Here is an 18,147-nt window from a genome sequence, read left to right on the forward strand (position 1 = left end):
TCCCATGTAATGTTAATCTTACCAACATAGAATCTTTAATGACTACTGTTCCTAAATTGTAGAAAGGTCACAGTAAATGAATTTCTCTTTTGTGCTGTGGGACTATGAATGTTACCGATGGCTGAGAGATTTGGGTCATGATTACTATTTTGATGTTGTTTCCATACCTACCCTTTGGCTGGGGGCTTTCAGTTGTCTTGATTGAGGATTACTGGATACTACCCCACGGAAAGGATGGGCTGGCTCTTTGTGGGTGGAATGAGAGACTTTGATCAGCAGAGGATGTATCAGAAACCTGGAAAGTGCCTCCTTAAAGGCAGTTTAAAGGGAAATTGAAAGGGACAATGCCTCTTTTGAACATCTTATTCCATATAAACCCTAAACATCTCCTTTTCTTTTTAATAAGCCAGTGAGACCTGAGGGTGACGAGGAACCATGGAGTAATAAACTAGTTTGTGTTTGGGACTAGTTTGTACTTGCTTGTGCCTGCTGCGTTGACACCAGCTGCCAAGCTTAGAGTCTTTCTACAGTCAGATGACCCTTACCCTTTCCCAACCGCTCTGTAGAAGTGTGAGGTGGCGGGCTATCAGGTCTCTCTCCTAGAGTGACACGCTTGGTGTATCCAGTCCCATCTGTCCCATGCACAGCCAGATTTATCTTCCTGGGATGTCCAGAATCTACAAGACCATCTGTAGTCGGCCAGCCTTGTGCCTGTAAGGTATTTTGCGTCTGCAGAAAGTGTTAGATGTCGTGTTTTCCTTTGACTCGTGTTCTACAAACCAGAGTCCTTATTTTTAAATTGAAGTACCGTCAGTTACAATGTACCAATTTCTGGTGTACAGCACAATGTCCCTGTCATGCAAACACATACATATATTCATTTTCATATTTTTTCATTGAAGGTTATTATAATAAGCATAGTTCCCTGTACTATACAGCAGAAACTTTTTAAAATCTATTTTTATATATAGTGGCTAACATTTGTAAATCTCAGCAGACTCCTTATTTATCATTATATAAAACATCAAAATTTAACTCAAAGGCCTGCATTGTAGAGCATTTGAATCAACTTCCAAACAGAATATAGGCTATCTGCCCTTCAGAAACCTGCTATTTGTGAATTTCTTTGCCAGACACATTTTGTCCAAAACCTCACTGAGACAACATTTGAAAGGAAGATATGGGCTCTGATTTATTAATCATTTACTAGGTCATTACAAGCCTACATGTGTTTTTTCCTGTAGTAAGCTAGTCCAAATATATATGCTAGACCCAATTTTGTCTTCAAAAGTTTTTGTCTTAGCCTAGGTTCTCTGGTACCTTTTTGCCTTCTCTAGGATTTAATTTTCATCTTGCTTGAATCCTTTCAAAGCTATCACTAAAAGTGGTTTGCAATTATGTTTGGAATAGTGATGTCCAGTCATCAGTATCCAGTGTGTTGAATATGGGGACATTTATGTTGACCCTGTTAAGGGCATATTGACAGAAGCAGTTTCAGAGAAGTCAGTTAAGGTGTGAAAGAGGATAGATAATTGGTAAGAGATCGTGCAGGCTGTCCTTTGGTGCTATCTCTATAAAGCATTCCAGCCTCAGTCACACCAAAACACAGAGCTGCAATCAATGATGGGATATTTCTGAGGTGTTGCAAAGAACCCAAACTGAGGCAAAGTATCAAGGGAGATGAACAGCTGCTGTTCATTTACTTATTCCCTCATCCATCCATCAGACATTATTTTTTAAGATGTCTGTTCTTATCTACACACTTGTCTTGGGGGTGTGTATACAAATTTAAGTGAATGAAATTTTTTTTAATGAAAAAAAAAGAATAAGGAACAATCTCTTCCTTAGAGGAGCTCACTGTCTTTAGGGAAAAAAGTTAACTGACAAGTAAAAACAAGTGTGAACTGTGACATAATAAGCTCAGAAGCATCAATGCACAAAAACGGGACATCTACTCCAGCCTCGGAGGACTGGGATCAGCACGCTTTATTGGGGGGAAGTAAAAGGCTTCAGTTACAAACAAGGAGAGTTAAGATGTGAAAGTTCCGGGCATTAAGCGTCTTGTGCTGGTTGTGTTCTACATGCGCAGCACACGTATACACATATAAGGAGTATTCCTCTGGTTGAAAAAGAAAGATGCTTTTAATAAATCAGTCATTCATCCAATATGCATAACTTATTCTTTTTTTGCTGGAGTTTCAGGTGGGTTTTTCTGTAGAGTTTCTTCTGTTGAAATATATTCATCAGTGTCATCAGCAGGTGAAACATTTAATAGTAACTGTAAAAAGCAAGTTATCTTGTTGAAATATGTAGAACCCAAATTGAAGTGAACAAAAGGCAAATAAAACAAAAGTCCACTGAGGATAAACAGAAGAACGTAGATATGGTGCATCTGAGGAGACTTGATAACTGGTGTCAAAACCAAGAACAAAGACACGGCTATGGTTCCGAATACAAATGGCAAACGTACCTGAGAACAAGCATAAATTTGTATTAGAGTGGACTTGGAGGTTATTATAAACAATAATGTAAAACATTTTGTCTACAAACATTTGTTTAACAGGGAGGAAGTTGGTTTCATTGATAAGAAATTTTTAACAGGTCTTCCTGAGGTTTATATAAGAGAAAATAATCTACTGGTAGTCTCTTTGGGGTGTGAAATAGCAGAACTGAAGGCTTTTACTTAGTAATTTTATTCTTTTGCTGAAACTCGCTGAGTTTTTCATCAGTCCATGCTACTTGCCCATTCAGGTCTCTTGAATGAAGACATTATGAAACATTCCATACTGTTACCATAAAGCATTTTTTCACCCCCAATTTTTCTGTCTTTTCTATCTCAAGCAATGTCAAAATGAATGTTTTCTGCACCTTAACCTAATATAGTATCCATTTATAACCTAATATATTACCCATATATAATTCATTTTGGCACATTTTTAGCATAGAAGGACCACAGAGTTTGGATTCACTTTCTCTTATCCTCACTTTTCCCTTAAAATGGGCCTTGAAGGAAGGAGGGTACAGCTCAGGGGTATACGCATGTGCCTAGTGTGCATGAGGTCCTGGGTTCAATCCCCAGTAGCTCCATTAAAATAAATAAATAAAAATCTAATTACCTCCCCCTTAAAAAAGAATTTTTAAAAATGGGCCTTAAGAATGTATCTTTCAAAGTAATTTGGACGATTAAAGAATAAACAAGCACATACAGTTAAATATGTAATGAAAGCACAGTACCTGCGGACAATGAATCCTCAGTTAAATGCTGCTCATTATTGCCTATTACTGCATCTCATGTAACTATCTTCTCTTCCCTGTTAGACTATGAAGTTGTTGATGGCGTTATTAACGGCCAACTTATCTACACATCGTGCCTTCCACCCTTCATAGCAGCTGCTTAGCACGTAGTTATTGAATCATTAAATGGCTCAGATGCAAGATTATCATTATCTTTCCCTTTTTTTTTTCTATTTTGAAATATGGATTTCTGGTCCTCAAACTAAGAATTAGAGTTGCCAGGGATGATGTCCAGGAGTCTGAATTTATGAAAGACATTTCAAAGTTATTCTTTTTCACAGGAGAGTTTGAAAATCTTAGCTCTAAACTGTGTTGGTTTTCTTTTTTTTAACTTTCTAGCTTACCCTCTATCTTTGTGTACTGCTGAGGTATAGCTGTGGGAATTCTGTTACTCCTTTTCCCTTACATGTAAGGTACATTGTAAAAGGGGGCCCTTGAATGCTTTTAGAATATGGTTCATTGATAGAGCAAAGATTGCTTGTTAAACAATTAAAAAACACATTAAAAAAACACATAGGCCTAACAATAAAAAATGCTGTATAGCAATCATGCATTTACAAGTTAATGACTAACCACTAAGTCAGCTTAAAACTTTCTAGCCTGAGGGGAAGCATGGTCTTACAAAGCCTGAGTATTTGTAAAGAAAACTAAATAATCTGCCTAGAAACACAAGTATTTCTGATACAAATATTAGAAAGAATACTCTTCAATGAGTCTACATAGAGAGACAGTTGTACAACATAAAAATATATCAATCTCCTTGCAGTACATACAGGGATGAGTTGCCAGAGGTGGTTTGGGTAAATCTGCAATATAGATGAATGGGCTACAGTAGACAATTAGAATAAAAAAAAATCTTCCAACAGCTTATGTGAAGCATTTCAGATGTAGTTCACATAGAGAAAGTTTTCGGTAGCTTGAGGAACAGGCAGAATGCTGATCCCTCTGTCCGTCTCCCATAGATGTCCTGCCTCTGAGCTAAGCTTCTGAGAGATGAATGAGTTTGTGATTGCACTCCTCACAAATGTCTAGAGTGTAGCTCTTTTACATTGGCCATTAAAGCTGGAGCCTTATACACTGATAGACATTTGAGGTGAGAAGCTTGAAAAATCCTGGGCAAGCCTACAACGTCATCTAAAGTAGTATCATTCAGAGGGCACTCACGGAATCACTGGCCCTGGACATTGGTCAATCACTTCCACTGAGACCTAGTACAAACATCATACACCCCATGTACAGTCCCTTTTGACTCAAATTTCACTAGTTGTATTATAATATAAAAAAGCCTAAGGGTCCTCTGCTTTTTCTAACAAGGACCAGTCCAGTGCTTTCTCTCCTGAGATTTCAAATTGAAAATGGTCTAAGACTCTCATGAGCCAGAAAGTATAAAATCTGTTCTCTAGATTGGGTATTCCTAAAATGGTCTGACCATGGGCTAGAAAGATTTTATGTGCAGATATGAGAAAAAAAGTACTAAAAGTACATAATGCGTCTTAGAAAGATGAAGGGAATTTTTTTAATTTTTGGGGTTTGATTTACCTTATAAGGTCTGGATAGGTGGGGCTCCTGGTATCTCAGTTTAAGCAAGCCTGTCATCATTAGACCAAGTTGAATCCAGTCTGTGAACCCCACGTAGTTTATTAAAAGGATTAAGTCTGAGGGTATAATTAAAATGGAGGCAAAGATGAGCATCTGAATCACAGCTACAATTGGACAGGACTGGATATTGAGAGTTGAGAAGATCAAAGGTAGCTGGCCCTGTTGGCTTGCCATATACCACAACCTTGATGTTGAAAATACGGTACAGTTAAGGGAGCTAACTATTGAGGAAGAAACACCAATTGAAATGGCCCATTGCATGGAAGGGATTACTCTATCCATCCAGGTGATCGCAACAGCATCTGTAAAAAAACAATTAGAGAAGCCACTAATTATATAACTGACATAGTATTTTTAATCAACCAACTTAACAAATATTAAATGGTAATTGTAGCAAAGACAAAGGACTGGTGCAGTAGGCTGAAGTCGCCCTTTATCAAAATGAGGAGGATCCCTTCTATCCCTGTTTTTTTTTTTTAAGTTTTCTAAAAATCATGAATGAGTGTTGGATTTTGTCAAATGCTTTTTATGAATCTCTTACTATTATAATGTGATTTTGGTCTGTTGTGTTAATACAGCAAAACATTAATTGATTTTGGGATGTTAAGCCAACCAGTGATAAACCTCACTTGTTCATGGTGTATAATCCTTTTTGTATGTTGCTGGACTCAATTTACCAATATTTTTAAGAACTGTTGCATTGTAGTGCATAGAGCAATACATGTTGTATGTAACATTTGTATGTAACTTTCTTTCTTTGTGAAAAGAATTATTCTGGCTTTGGTATCACAGAAATACAGGTTTCGTGAAACACCTTGGGAAGTGTTCCCTTTTCTTCTATTTTGTGAAAGAGTTTGTTTAGGAGTGACATTATTTCTTTCCTCAATGTTTGATACAATTCGTCAGTGAAGCTACTGGAGCCTGGGATTTGATTTGTGGGAAGATTTTTAAATTATTCATTCAATTTGTTTTCTTAATATAGATCTATTCAGATACTCTATTTCTTCTGGAGGCCAGTTTTGTTAATTTAAGACTTAAAACAATGTATCTTAGGGGCACACAGCTACTCTCTCTTTTCCCATGGCCTTCCCTTCCACCCTTTTCCTCCTCAACTTCAGGTGTCTTCAGGAGAAAGGTAATTAGGGGTCTGATTGAGGTCTCCCTGACCTAAAGGCTATACCCATCCAAGTATGCTGGGAAACTTTATGGAGGCTTTTGGATACAGGTTCCCAAGTTATCAGCAAACCCTGTGCTGTGGACTGAGGGCTAGATTCAATAAAGGGGAATTGGGTAGAATTCATAGCACAGAAGGGAAGCCCTCTATCCACAGATGCTCCTTTGTGAATAAAGCCCTTTGGGCCAATTCAAAGCAGTATATTTTCATGACTTCCACTGTTGAATATAGTATTGGTATTGATACTTTAGATGCTTGGACTATGAATGATCAAAAAGTCCAGAGGTGATTCTCCTGTTCAGGTAGAGATGCATGTAGAGAGTGCTAGTGGGACATGTAGGTTCCTTCTGAACCCCTTTTCTCCTCCTTCCTTGTGTGGTTCAACAAAACAATATAATATCTCAGTAGGAGAGACACAACAAACCTGATTGAAAACTTAAAGGCAGCAGGGTGAGTAAAAGATGCAACATTTCAATATAACTATTACTGTATGGCCAGTGACAAGAACTACTGGAAGCTGGAGCTTTATAGTGGATTATTAGCAAGTGATTAATTGTTGCTCCTGATTGAACTGGTCAGTTGTAGTCCTGGTTGTTCCAGAACTTGTGACTGTAATGGAAACCACTGTATCGACTGATGTCATTGGTATTCTGTCTAAAACATTGCCAACACTTCTTTTCTACCCCACTTGCTCCTAAAGACCAAGACAAATCGTGGCAAGACCTTCAATATACTTTCCCAGTATTCCCCTAGGATTCCTAAACTCCCCTGCTATTTGCCACCAGTGGTGTTCAGAATTTTGCAAGAGTGCTCTGCCCTCTGATATCCAAAGTTTACTCTGTAACGTTCATGTACAGTTGGCTGGCAAGTCAGAATCCGCAGTCTAAACAGACCTGAGTTGGTTTTATTATACCTCTACCAACAGGATGAACCCCAACAAAATTTAGGATCCTGCTTGCCAAGTAGGGTTTCTTGGGAACATGTGTAGGTAAAATCACAAAACTTTGTCCCTCTGGCGGTCAAGAATAAAAATTGTCTCTGGTCCCCTACTACTAAAAGGAGATCCAGCACCTTATGGATTCTTTGTATGTTGTAGATAGTATGTGTCTCACTTGGGCATTCTACTTGGTCTTCTGTATCAGCTAATTCACAGATTGATATCCTTTGAGTAGAGGAACAAATCGACAGGCTATATTGAAAGCTGCCCAGCAAGCTGTGGCACACTGTCTACCTCTGGGGATTCACAGAGATAATTACTCCTTTGGCCTATAAGTCTATGTGATTGATGATTTTTCCTATTGTATCCCCTGGTGAAGAGAGGCACTTTATAGCTGGAGGTGGCCCTGGAGGTTTTTGACTTGTTTCCTTCATGACACAAGTACCAGGTGTAACCCTTTAGAGAAAAATATTAACTCGATTAAATTGGACTTAATTATTAACAAGGTGTACAGAGCCCAGCAGGCCTCTCCTACCCAGTGGGGATGGCATATTCAGGAGCACAGCTGGCCTGGCCCAGTGGTGTCTTGGTTTCGCATGAAAAAGTGTGAGCTATATCCCAGTCTGCTGACTGAAGCGGAGCTGCTGGCTCAGTGGGGCCCTCTGTTCACAAGGGTTCCTGTAAATGTCTGGGTGTGGTCCACTGACGGTTTAGCTAAGCCAAGCCCTGTGGTGCCCAGTAGGTGGCTACAGCTGTTAGCCTCAGCACCAGCTACACAGAGTGGAAAACAGACATTCTGCTCAGTAATGGGTAACCAATCATCAGATTGTTCAGTCAGGAGCTGTGATTTGTTTCCACTGTTTATGACCCCAGTCTGTAGTTTTCCAAGTGACAGACCAAACACCCAGGCCAGTGGCAATAGTTCAAGTCATTAAAAATAAAGCAAAGTTCATCAGAGGGCAAGTTGGCCATGGTTAGGAAGATAGCCTTAAGTTCTGTCCACTGAGCCCCTTCCCTGTTGGGAGTAACTGGAAGCAAACTATTGATTGCTATTACGCTATCCAGATTGCCACGATTGATGTCTGAATTCATCATCTTTCTAGACGTGGCAACACATTTACCATCACATACTGGACATAAGGAAAAGGACTCCATATTTTTGCTACAGAGGCTAACACCGAATGCCACACTGTGACTTCTGCCAAGATTTGACCATTTGTTCACAGTGAGGGAGGCCACTTGCACAAGATGTTGTCCCTGCTCACTCCTGGCAGACAGACCACATGGCACCTTTGACTCTCTCCTGGGAGTGGCCCTTCTTCAGATCAAATTGGCTGTTCCAATTTGATCAGCCCACTCTGGCCACACAACTGTGGCCTTTGAAACTAATCTGTGTTATGTGTTTCAAAATCTGGCAATTGTGTACCCTTTTTTTTTTTTCTAGAAGGGTAAAGAGTAGACCCTGAGGGGTTGTGTATCTTTTATCACAAAACCCCATCAATCTTCAATGTATCTTTCCTATCTACCATTTGAAGACATCTGATATTGTTCAGTGTTTGTATGGCTTCCTCAAAAACGAACACAAAAATATTTCTGACTTTGCCTCCCTCGCATTCATCTGGTCCATACAACTTGGTCAGGTAGTCTGGTCACTGAATATAACCATCCCTAGAAAGTGATCATCCACTCTTGGCTGCTTCTGGGGTGATGATTAGGGAAAATAGGATAAGAAGTTATATGGACCTATTTTGGAAACTCAGGAGGCTTTCCTGGTCACTGCTGGGTTTTGTTTCTTCTTTTCCTCACACAGCAACCTCAATCTCACCTGGTTGGTATAGCCTCTTGCCAAAAGGAAGCCAAGAGGATTCAAAATTAATTTTGATTCATGTACCTGGATTCTCTTGTTGTATTGTTGTGGTCCTAGATTATAAGGATAATTACCACTTTGTTGAGTACACTGTTTGCTAAGTCGTCTTATAGTGGAAATTGTGGGTCCCCAAGAGGGAACATTTAGACTCTGGGAAATACAAGAATGAGAAGACAATACTGATCTTTTGTCTTTCAGAGCCATTCCTGGGACCCTCGTCCTGAAGGAAGTCTTATAAAAGATACTGTAAAAGATCTGAATTCCCCGAGGTTGGTGATCTTCTACTCATGTGGAAGTATCACCTGGGTTTTTTTGCTTTGTCTTGTGGGAATTGAGGTTTGGGGAATCAGCATAAAAATGATATTTTAGCTACTGATATTTTTATGAAAAATAAATTGTCTTTGTCTCCATTGCCAGCATCCATGAAACTGTGCCAGGCTAACTTGTAAGCTTACAATTAGGGTTGTATCTCAGATTCTTTATATTTGTTGAGAGTCTTGTGATCTCTTCTTTGACCTCTGGGTTATTTAGAAGTGTGTTGTTTAATTTCCAAATATGTAGGATCTCCCAAATTACATTCTGTTGTTGATTGTTGTTTTGTTTCTATTGCTGGTGAAGGAAATATTTTCGATGACATAAATCTCAATTTTTTCTTAAGACTTGTTTTATATCCAAGCATCATCCTAGAGAATGTCCCATAAATGCCTGAAATAAATGTATATTCTGCTTAGGTTTGGGGGAGTGCTCTGTAAATGACAATTAGATCAGTTTGATTGATTGTGCTGCTCAGATCTTCTATGTTGGTCTATATTTTCTATCTTGTTATTGAGCAATATATTGACATTTGCAACTATGGTAGTTGAATTGTCTGTTTCTCTTTTCAGTTACATTAATATGACTTCATGTATTTGGGGGCTATGTTATTAGGTGTGTATACATTTATAATTGTTATATCTTTTTTGTCCTTTGGCCCTTTTATCATTATGAAATGCCTTTCTTTGTCTCTAGTACCTTTTTTTTTTGTCTTAAAGTTATTTGTCTCTTATTAATGTCACTGTTCTAGCTTTCTCAGTTACTGTTTGCATGTATGTCTTTTTCCATCCTTTTACTTATATTTAGTTGTGGTTTTGACTCTAAAGTGTGTCTCATTTAGGCAGCATATAGTTGGATTGATGACTTTATCTAGTGTGACAATCTCTGTCCTATTGTGGTGTTTAGCATAATCTCGTTGAATATTATTGATATTGCTTGACCTTTTAAACTTTTCTCTCTAAATCAGTCAATCAATAACCCAGACATGAGCCAATTTAGCATAATTCTCTTAAAGTATGCAAAAGGATTCACCGTATATTAGAAACTCCCTTTATTCAGGGAAATGAAACAGGGAGTATCTTTCCTCTGTTTCTGTGTCACCATACCTGAGGATATGATTTCCCTTGGAGTCAGGACTGCTATGTAGGAAACATTAACCAGTAAGTAGATCAGTGCCACAAGGGTAAGTGCAGTAATCACACATTTGGGGATAGTCTCACTAGGGTTTTTCAGCTCTCCTGGAAAAAAAAAAAAAAGCCACTCATTAAAAAATGATGAATTATATAACCTTTGAAAGTGGTTTCAATGTTAACATGTATTAAGAAAAAGAAATGACTGCATGCAGCAAGAGTTCGTTTTTGTTGAATGTTTATTTACTATGTCTTTGGTAAACTATTGATTGTAGAAGCAACAGCATTGTGCTAATTTCTGGGTTTCAAAGTTATATATCTGTTATACTCAACATGAGCCTCTTGGATAAGAAAGCAACTCAGAAAACCTGGGTTCTAGGTCAGGAGGGCTGGAACAAATCTTCCTTTCCCTTACGGCCAACACTGTAGAACTATAACTGGGTGTTAATGAAGATGTGGAACAGCTTAACTGGTCACAACATCCCAGGACTTTAGGATAGACTCTCCTGCTATTTTTACTCCTCGGATTAAGTCTCTACACTAGTTAAACCTTGGATTAAACTTGAGTGTATATTGCCAACACTGAAACTGACATAGGTGTTTAACTGTTTGGAAAATAGAAAACTATATTATTAACTCACACTATGCAACTCCTTCAAAATAATTCATGTGTATTAAAAAGTAAAATATAAAGTAAGACAATACAGATTTAGAGAAAGCAGCACAGACACATATTTATCTAAATCTTGAGATTGGGAAAGACTTCTCAAGTATGAAAACAATGAAAAATTAGAAGATTGATAGTTTGATACTATAGGTATTAAAATCCTAGTCTTAAAAATCTTATGAAGAAAAATTGTAAAATCCAACAAACTGGGAAAAATATTTACATGTCTTACAAAGAAGAAATGTAAATGGTCATGAACATTTGCAAAACTCTCCCCTCCCATTAGAAATTGAAGAAAAAGTGAGTTCTAACACTGAAACTTGATTTCCACAAATCTAAAGAATGTAAAAAGGTATGATAATGCCAAGAGTAGTCACTTTAATTCACACTGGTAGATATATTTGTAGAGCCTTTCTGCAAGACAATTTGGCAATATTTCTCAAGACATTTCTAAATATTTGTTTCACTTTGTAAGTTTACTTCAAAAATTTTTTTCTAATAAAGCAATGAGAAACCCACAAAAATCCACATAAAAGGATGCTTATTGGAACAATAAGTATAAAATTTTAAAGTGAAAAACTGGGAACAATCCTGGGATCCAACAGTGAAAAAATGTTTGGAAAATGGTCAAATTTCATAAGATAGAATACTGTGTATTCATGAAAAAACATTTATATTTAATAATATTTATGAATTCTCACTATATACTTTAAGTAAAATAAAGTTAAAAAGAGTAAATGAGCAGTGTGATCCCCACATGTGTGTATATACAAAGTAATTGGTTACAGATAATCTTTATTTTAATTTATATTTCCTGGATTTCAAATTTTTTCTCTGGTCAGGGTCTGTTATAATTAGGAATTGTAGACTATTAAAATATTTGTTCACTTAAAAAAAATGCAATTGCTGTGGAGTCCTTAAGCCATGTCAATTTTATGTTTACTTGTTTTAATTTGTAAACACCTGGAAAATATTTTGCTTTCCCAAGTTGGAAAGCCACATTTGTAGAGAGTTTAATGCATTTCTATCCATCTGATGAAAGCAACAGAGAGACACATTATAGCAAAACAATGTACTATTTCTTTCTTAGAATTAAGCTGTTTAAATTAACCACTATATTTTTATAGCCTCTTGGTATTTTTTATAATTAAAGGATAATAACTTTACCTGCTATTCGAACAAGGACTCCCCAGCCAGAATATGCATACAGTCCTTGTAAGAAGGCTTCTGCAATCTGCGAGGCATTTGGAACTTCACCGTCGAAAGCTTTCTCAAACCTGTCAAGGTTCTCCTTTCTTCCTCTCACCACCAACACGAGTCCAGTTACGGATACGAAGCAGAGAACTGTCATTTTCACAACCGTACTGACAGTCTGAAACCAAGTCACTTCCTTCACTCCTCGAGCATTCAGAATTCCCAAGCACCATAAAATGGCCAGCGCTAAACATTTCTTCGGCATCTCGGGAACAAAGCATCCGGGATAGAAAGGCTGGGTGATATACCCTGCTAGTAACAAGCCACGGGCAGCAATTCCTGCTGGGGTACTAAACAGATTGATCCAGAGATAGAAGAAAGCAATGAAAGGTCCAAGAGATCTCTTGAGGAAATAATACTGTGCTCCACTCCGAGGGAAGGTGGTCCCCAGCTCGGCGTGACTCAGAGCAGCCATCGTAGACACTACGGCGCAAGCCGCCCAAATGCTTAGGGAGACCCCCACGTTGAGCGAAGAGTACTTTAGCACCCCTTTAGGAGCAACAAATATTCCTGCACCTATTATGATACTGAATAAAAAAATTGTTCCGTGGAAATATCCTATTACCCGTTGAAGCTGAGTACTTCCTCCCATCTTCATTAATTTAATGAATTTTAAAAGCTAACATAAATTCACAGTTTTTACTCCGTTCTCGTGAAAGGCTTCAGTCAATCTTCTCACAGTTAAGTGCTTTGCTTTCCTCCTCTTGTCTTACTCAGATTTTGTTCCAGCACCGAACGTAATTAAAAAAAAATTAACTTATAAGTTAACTGAACTCAAGTTTCTGAGATCTTAATATCAGAGTTAAAATGTTTTACACGTTAAGCTTTTTAAAAGTTACGCACAATTAAACAAGTTAGACACAGCTAATTGGGAGTGAGAGATGAAAAATTCCAAGTCAGGTTTCTTCTATGGATATGTAACCTCATTAATTTTGATCCTTAAACAAACAATTCTTTAAGTTTGTACCATGAGGAAGTTTTTGTAGCATGACAAAAAGTACAAGGTTTGAATCACATGTTTGCCACTTGTTAGCCAATTTTGGTTTGAATCACACATATAGTGCCACTTACTGACAAATTTATGTCACTTAATGATTTTGGATTTTGTTGTTTTAAAAACTAGCACAAACACTCCCTATCTTATTCCCAATCTTATTTCCCCCTTAATAGAATTAAATAAGGCAATTTATTGATGAAGCAAATAGGAATACAACGCTCCTAGGAGTTATACCTAACATACCTTATGGATCCATTCATGTTAGTTTCACAATTTAGTTATTTTAATTATAACTATCTGCATTATACACAGAGAGCTTCAGGTTTTCTACAGTGCTTTAAAAACATTTTGCAGTTAGTTGCAAACTAGACTTAATTTTTGACAAACAGGTCACAGTACATATATATAGGGTTTTACATTTCCCCCCACCAATACTCTTGTAGGGGCATAATTCATCCTTTCAGCATTATTTTTTTCTATATTTTCAGCTACTTATTGATTTAGGAAAATTTTTGAGCGTCTGATTTTTTTCTAGGTACTGTGTGGATTGATACATGTACAGGAATGACTAAGACATGGTCTTGTTCACCATTTTAACCCTGATATCTGGTCCAGCTCGTGGTATACAGTACATCTCAGTAAATCTGTTGAATTAGTGATCCTTATCCTCCAGAAGCTCATATCTAAAGAAGAAGATATATATAAACCCAGATTTTTTCCCCCACTTAACCACTTTTATTCTTTTTATTAAAAAATTTTTTTAGTAACATTTTATTTTTATTGAAGTATAAATCAGTTACAATGTGTCAGTTTCTAGTATACAGCATAATGTCCCAGTCACGCATATATATATATGTGTGTGTATATATATATATTCATTTTCATTAAAGGTTATTACAAGATATTGAATATGGTTCCTTGTGCTATACAGAAGAAATTTATTTTTTATCTATTTTTATATATAGTGGTTAACATTTGCAAATCTCAAACTCCCAAATTTATACCTTCCCATCCCCTTTCCCTGGTAACCGTAAGATTTAAACCAAGACTTTTTATATACCGGTTGTGAGCTTCAACATGGTTATACTAATAATGGCTAACATTTAAATGGTACCAACTATGTGCCAGGAACTATGTTTAATACTTGTATTAACTCATTAAGTCACATCAAGCACCATTCAGTACCGATAGATGAGAAATGAAGGCGTAAGAAATGCCAAGTGCTGGAGAGGCTGTGGAGAAAGGGGAACCCTCCTACACTGCTGGTGCGAATGCAGTTTGGTGCAGCCACTGTGGAAAACAGTATGGAGATTCCTCAAAAGACTAGGAATAGACTTACCATATGACCCAGGAATCCCACTCCTGGGCATATATCCAGAAGGAACCCTACTTCAAAAAGACACCTGCACCCCAATGTTCAGAGCAGCACTATTTACAATAGCCAAGACATGGAGACAGCCTAAATGTCCATCAACGGATGACTGGATAAAGAAGAAGTGGTATATTTATACAATGGAATATATTCAGCCATAAAACCGACAACATAACACCATTTGCAGCAACATGGATGCTCCTGGAGAATGTCATTCTAAGTGAAGTAAGCCAGAAAGAGAAAGAAAAATACCATATGAGATCGCTCATATGTGGAATCTAAAAAAAAAAACAACAACAAAAAAATACAAACAAAGCATAAATACAAAACAGAAATAGACTCATAAACATAGAATATAAACTTGTGGTTGCCAAGGGGGCAGAGGGAGGGAAGGGATAGACTGGGACTTCAAAATTGTAGAATAGATAAACAAGATTATACTGTATAGCACGGGGAAATATATACAAGATCTTATGGTAGCTCATGGAGAAAAAAATGTGACAATGAATATATATATGTTCATGTATAACTGAAAAATTGTGCTCTACACTGGAATTTGACACAACATTGTAAAATGCTTATAAATCAATAAAAAATGTTAAAAAAAAAAAGAAATTTAGGTAATTTGCCAAGGTCACCCAGCTATTCACTTTAATTAATTTTGATGTGTTTGTACATATCTATTTATATATAGTTATGATTTTACTCATAAATAAATCCATAAAACCACAAGAACCCAAATAACAACTCAGTGACAATATAAACCATGAAAGTTCTTTTTTTTTTCTTGGTGACTTTTTTTTTTTTTTTTTTTTGTGAATCCTGTATATACCCTATCTCAGCAGTGCCTCCTCTGTGCAGGGACTGGATTAAGACTCATGGAACACTCAACTCTGACTCACAGCTGTAAGGGCAACATTAGCCTCTCTCTCCCCTCTCTTACAAGGGGCACAGCTACAATGGCCTGTCAGTGCAGGTCCCTGCAACTCGATAAATGGACTTTAATTCTGGTCTTGGCTGTGAGCACAGTATCCTGAAGTTCTCTAAGTCTATTATCACAGTTACAAGCAAAACTCTTTGGAAATAGTCTATATTTCTTTTTCTAGCACAAAAACTGACACATAGACCAATGGAACAGAATTGAGAGCCCAGAAATAAATGCATGCATACACAGTCAACTAATATTTGACCAAGAAGCCAAGAATACTCAGTGGGGAAAGGACAGTCTCTTCAATAAATGGTGTTTGGAAAACAGGATATTCATATGCAATATTAGACCCCTGTCTTACACCACTCACAAAAATTAACTTAAAATGGGATCAAAGACTTAAACATAAGACATGATATTGTAAAACTCCTAAAAGAAAACAGAAAATAAGATCCTTGGCATTGGCCTTACCAACGATTTTTTTTTTCTTTTTTTGGAGATCCCACCAAAAGTGCAAGCAACAAAAGCAGAAATAACATCAAACTAAAAAGTTTCTGCACAGCAAAAGAAGCAACTGACAAAATGAAAAGATAACCTATAGAATCAGAGAAAATATTTGCAAACCATCTATCTGATAAAGGTTAATATCCAAAATATATAAGGAACTCATACAACTCAATAGCAAAAAAAAAAAAAAAAAAAAACCAAAAAACCAAAAAAAAAAAAAAAAACCAAAACAACAACCAAACAATCCAATTAAAAGATGGGCAGAAGACTTGGATAGACATTCTCCCAAAGGGGACATACAAATAGCTGACAAGTACACAAAAAGATGCTGATTGCTTTTTTATAGTTGTTTACTCATAACTCTCCCTTGGCTCTCTGTTTCTAATTCCTAAGGTAGTAATTTGTAATTGGTGTTTATGTTTGACTGTGCTTCTGCATAACTTATGCAAACTCTCTGATTGCATTAGTTTTTGATGGTTAGATATAGCAAAATAAAAATAAAAAACTAGATTATGGGAATATTTGACATATAGGAATCACAGGATCTTTGTTCTGGCCAACTGTGTAAGCTTGGAAATTTCCTCCACATTAGTTTCCATCATTTATAAATTAGTGGAATAGGACTGCATCTGTGCCTCTCAAACTGAAGTAATCATTGCTCTGATGAATGCAGGGAGTAGGTGAAGCCATGAGATAAATGTTATTCATCTTCTTGAGGTGTCAGTTCCACTCAAAGTACTCTTTTTGAGGGGGGGGGGAATTTTTTGAAGCATTTATTTAAGCATTCAGAATTTATTTGCAGCACTGATTTTAAACATGCATATATTCTGGAATAGAATGTAAAAGTTAACACTTTTTGTAAGATTAAAAAATGAATCTTAAAAGATGTAGCCTACTGAGATGAGATGGACCTCTTACCCCTGCCATCCAAAATTTGGTTCAGATATCAAGACTAATGATGGCACACATGCACTAAGAGGGTAGGAAGAGCTCATTATTTTCGTAATGAGATTTCTCACATGGGGACAGGGCAGGGTCCCAAGCAGGCCCAAAAATATCTTGAGAGCAGACAGAAGCTGCTAGTTTGGGGTTCTGTGGTGATCAGAGGGTAGGACTGAGGTGAGAGTCCCCATTTGAATGGGATGAGGCTTGTGGGATCATAAGTTCCCATTGCTGCCAATGGAGGGAACACCAGGTTTCTTATCAGCTTGTCCTTATCAGATGTGGGGCAAGAAGAAAGGCATAGTGGTGGACCTTAAAAGCAGTCAAACATCAAAATGGAGTCAGACTTTTTATTAATATGGATTTTTTTTGCATTATTAGAGTGTGTCTTTGAGCTATACCTCCAGAGCACTGCCTCCAAGATTTGATGTATTAAAACATTGTCTTCTTTGCCATTCTACAGATATTTGTGAAGTGCCTAAAATGTACATTGTTTTAGGTGCTCTGTGTATATCAATATGTAGACTAGACAAAGATCCTAGACACAGTGGAACTTAAATTCTTTTGGTATTGTTTAAAATGCATGGTTTGAAGATGAGGAGGATGGTCAGGAAATTTTTATCCTCATTTGGAATCAGTTCATGCAAAAGGCATGTTCACTGTTCTAACAGAGTGGCTATGTCTTCAACCTTCATGCCAGTATCTGTGTCCCTTCTGTGAGAAAGAGGATGGCATGGCTGGTGACATAAAAGACAGCGAAGTAAATTCTGTTATCATTCTCATTCCACAATTCAGATGAGGAATTTACACTGGACTTTCGAGTGGCACATGTTTTGATACCCTTATTCTGAAGCCGTATACAAGACCCCATGTCCCTGTACTTTGAAGTAAAAGGCTCTTGCTTTAGTCTCCCAGGCCTTCCCTGAGTCTCCAGAGGCCCCAGAATTAATGGTGAGGAAATGTGTAGATGTAGAAACAAAGATTGTCTGTTGGGCCAGGGAACTGATAACAATTCAGACTATAAACCAGCCACACAGCAGAGTCACCAAAATCTCAGTTCTCTGAAAACTATAGATAAAGGCCTTACACATACTCCTAAGTTGTTTTTACAGGAAGCAGACCCCACACCAGGTGAAAACGTTGACTACAATCATATAGACCTTAGAC

The 18,147-nt window shown here is 37.3% G+C and overlaps 1 protein-coding gene and 1 long non-coding RNA gene across 6 annotated transcripts in view; one reads left to right on the forward strand and one right to left on the reverse strand.

Moving 5' to 3' along the window:
- The window catches only part of LOC106730894, a 132,279-nt gene that overhangs the window by 12,020 nt on the left and 102,112 nt on the right, over window positions 1–18,147 (forward strand). The window lies entirely within an intron of this gene.
- On the reverse strand, window positions 1,946–12,947 carry LOC102512103 (solute carrier family 7 member 13-like). 2 transcript variants are annotated; one of them, XM_032470301.1, is made up of 4 exons: window positions 12,148–12,947; window positions 10,290–10,421; window positions 4,834–4,949; window positions 1,946–2,470 (listed from the first exon to the last, which is right to left on the reverse strand). In XM_032470301.1, exons 1-4 carry the CDS (start codon window positions 12,830–12,832, stop codon window positions 2,177–2,179), a joined length of 1,227 nt encoding a protein of 408 aa, XP_032326192.1. In that variant the 5' UTR covers window positions 12,833–12,947; the 3' UTR covers window positions 1,946–2,176. The 2 variants fall into 2 exon arrangements, with proteins under 2 accessions (XP_032326192.1, XP_006194016.2); XM_006193954.3 differs by having other exon boundaries at window positions 4,834–5,195.

This window comes from Camelus ferus, chromosome 29 (genome assembly GCF_009834535.1).
Source record: "Camelus ferus isolate YT-003-E chromosome 29, BCGSAC_Cfer_1.0, whole genome shotgun sequence".
NCBI lineage: Eukaryota > Metazoa > Chordata > Mammalia > Artiodactyla > Camelidae > Camelus > Camelus ferus.

Coding starts and splice junctions, on each gene's coding strand:
- LOC102512103 (XM_006193954.3), bottom strand. CDS start 12,832: ATGAAGATGGGAGGAAGTACTCAGCTTCAACGGGTAATAGGATATTTC. Junction 10,422..12,147: donor AGTCCTTGTTCGAATAGCAG/GTAAAGTTATTA, acceptor TTTTTTTTCCAG/GAGAGCTGAAAAACCCTAGT. Junction 2,471..4,833: donor ACCTATCCAGACCTTATAAG/GTAAATCAAACC, acceptor GCTTGTTCTCAG/GTACGTTTGCCATTTGTATT.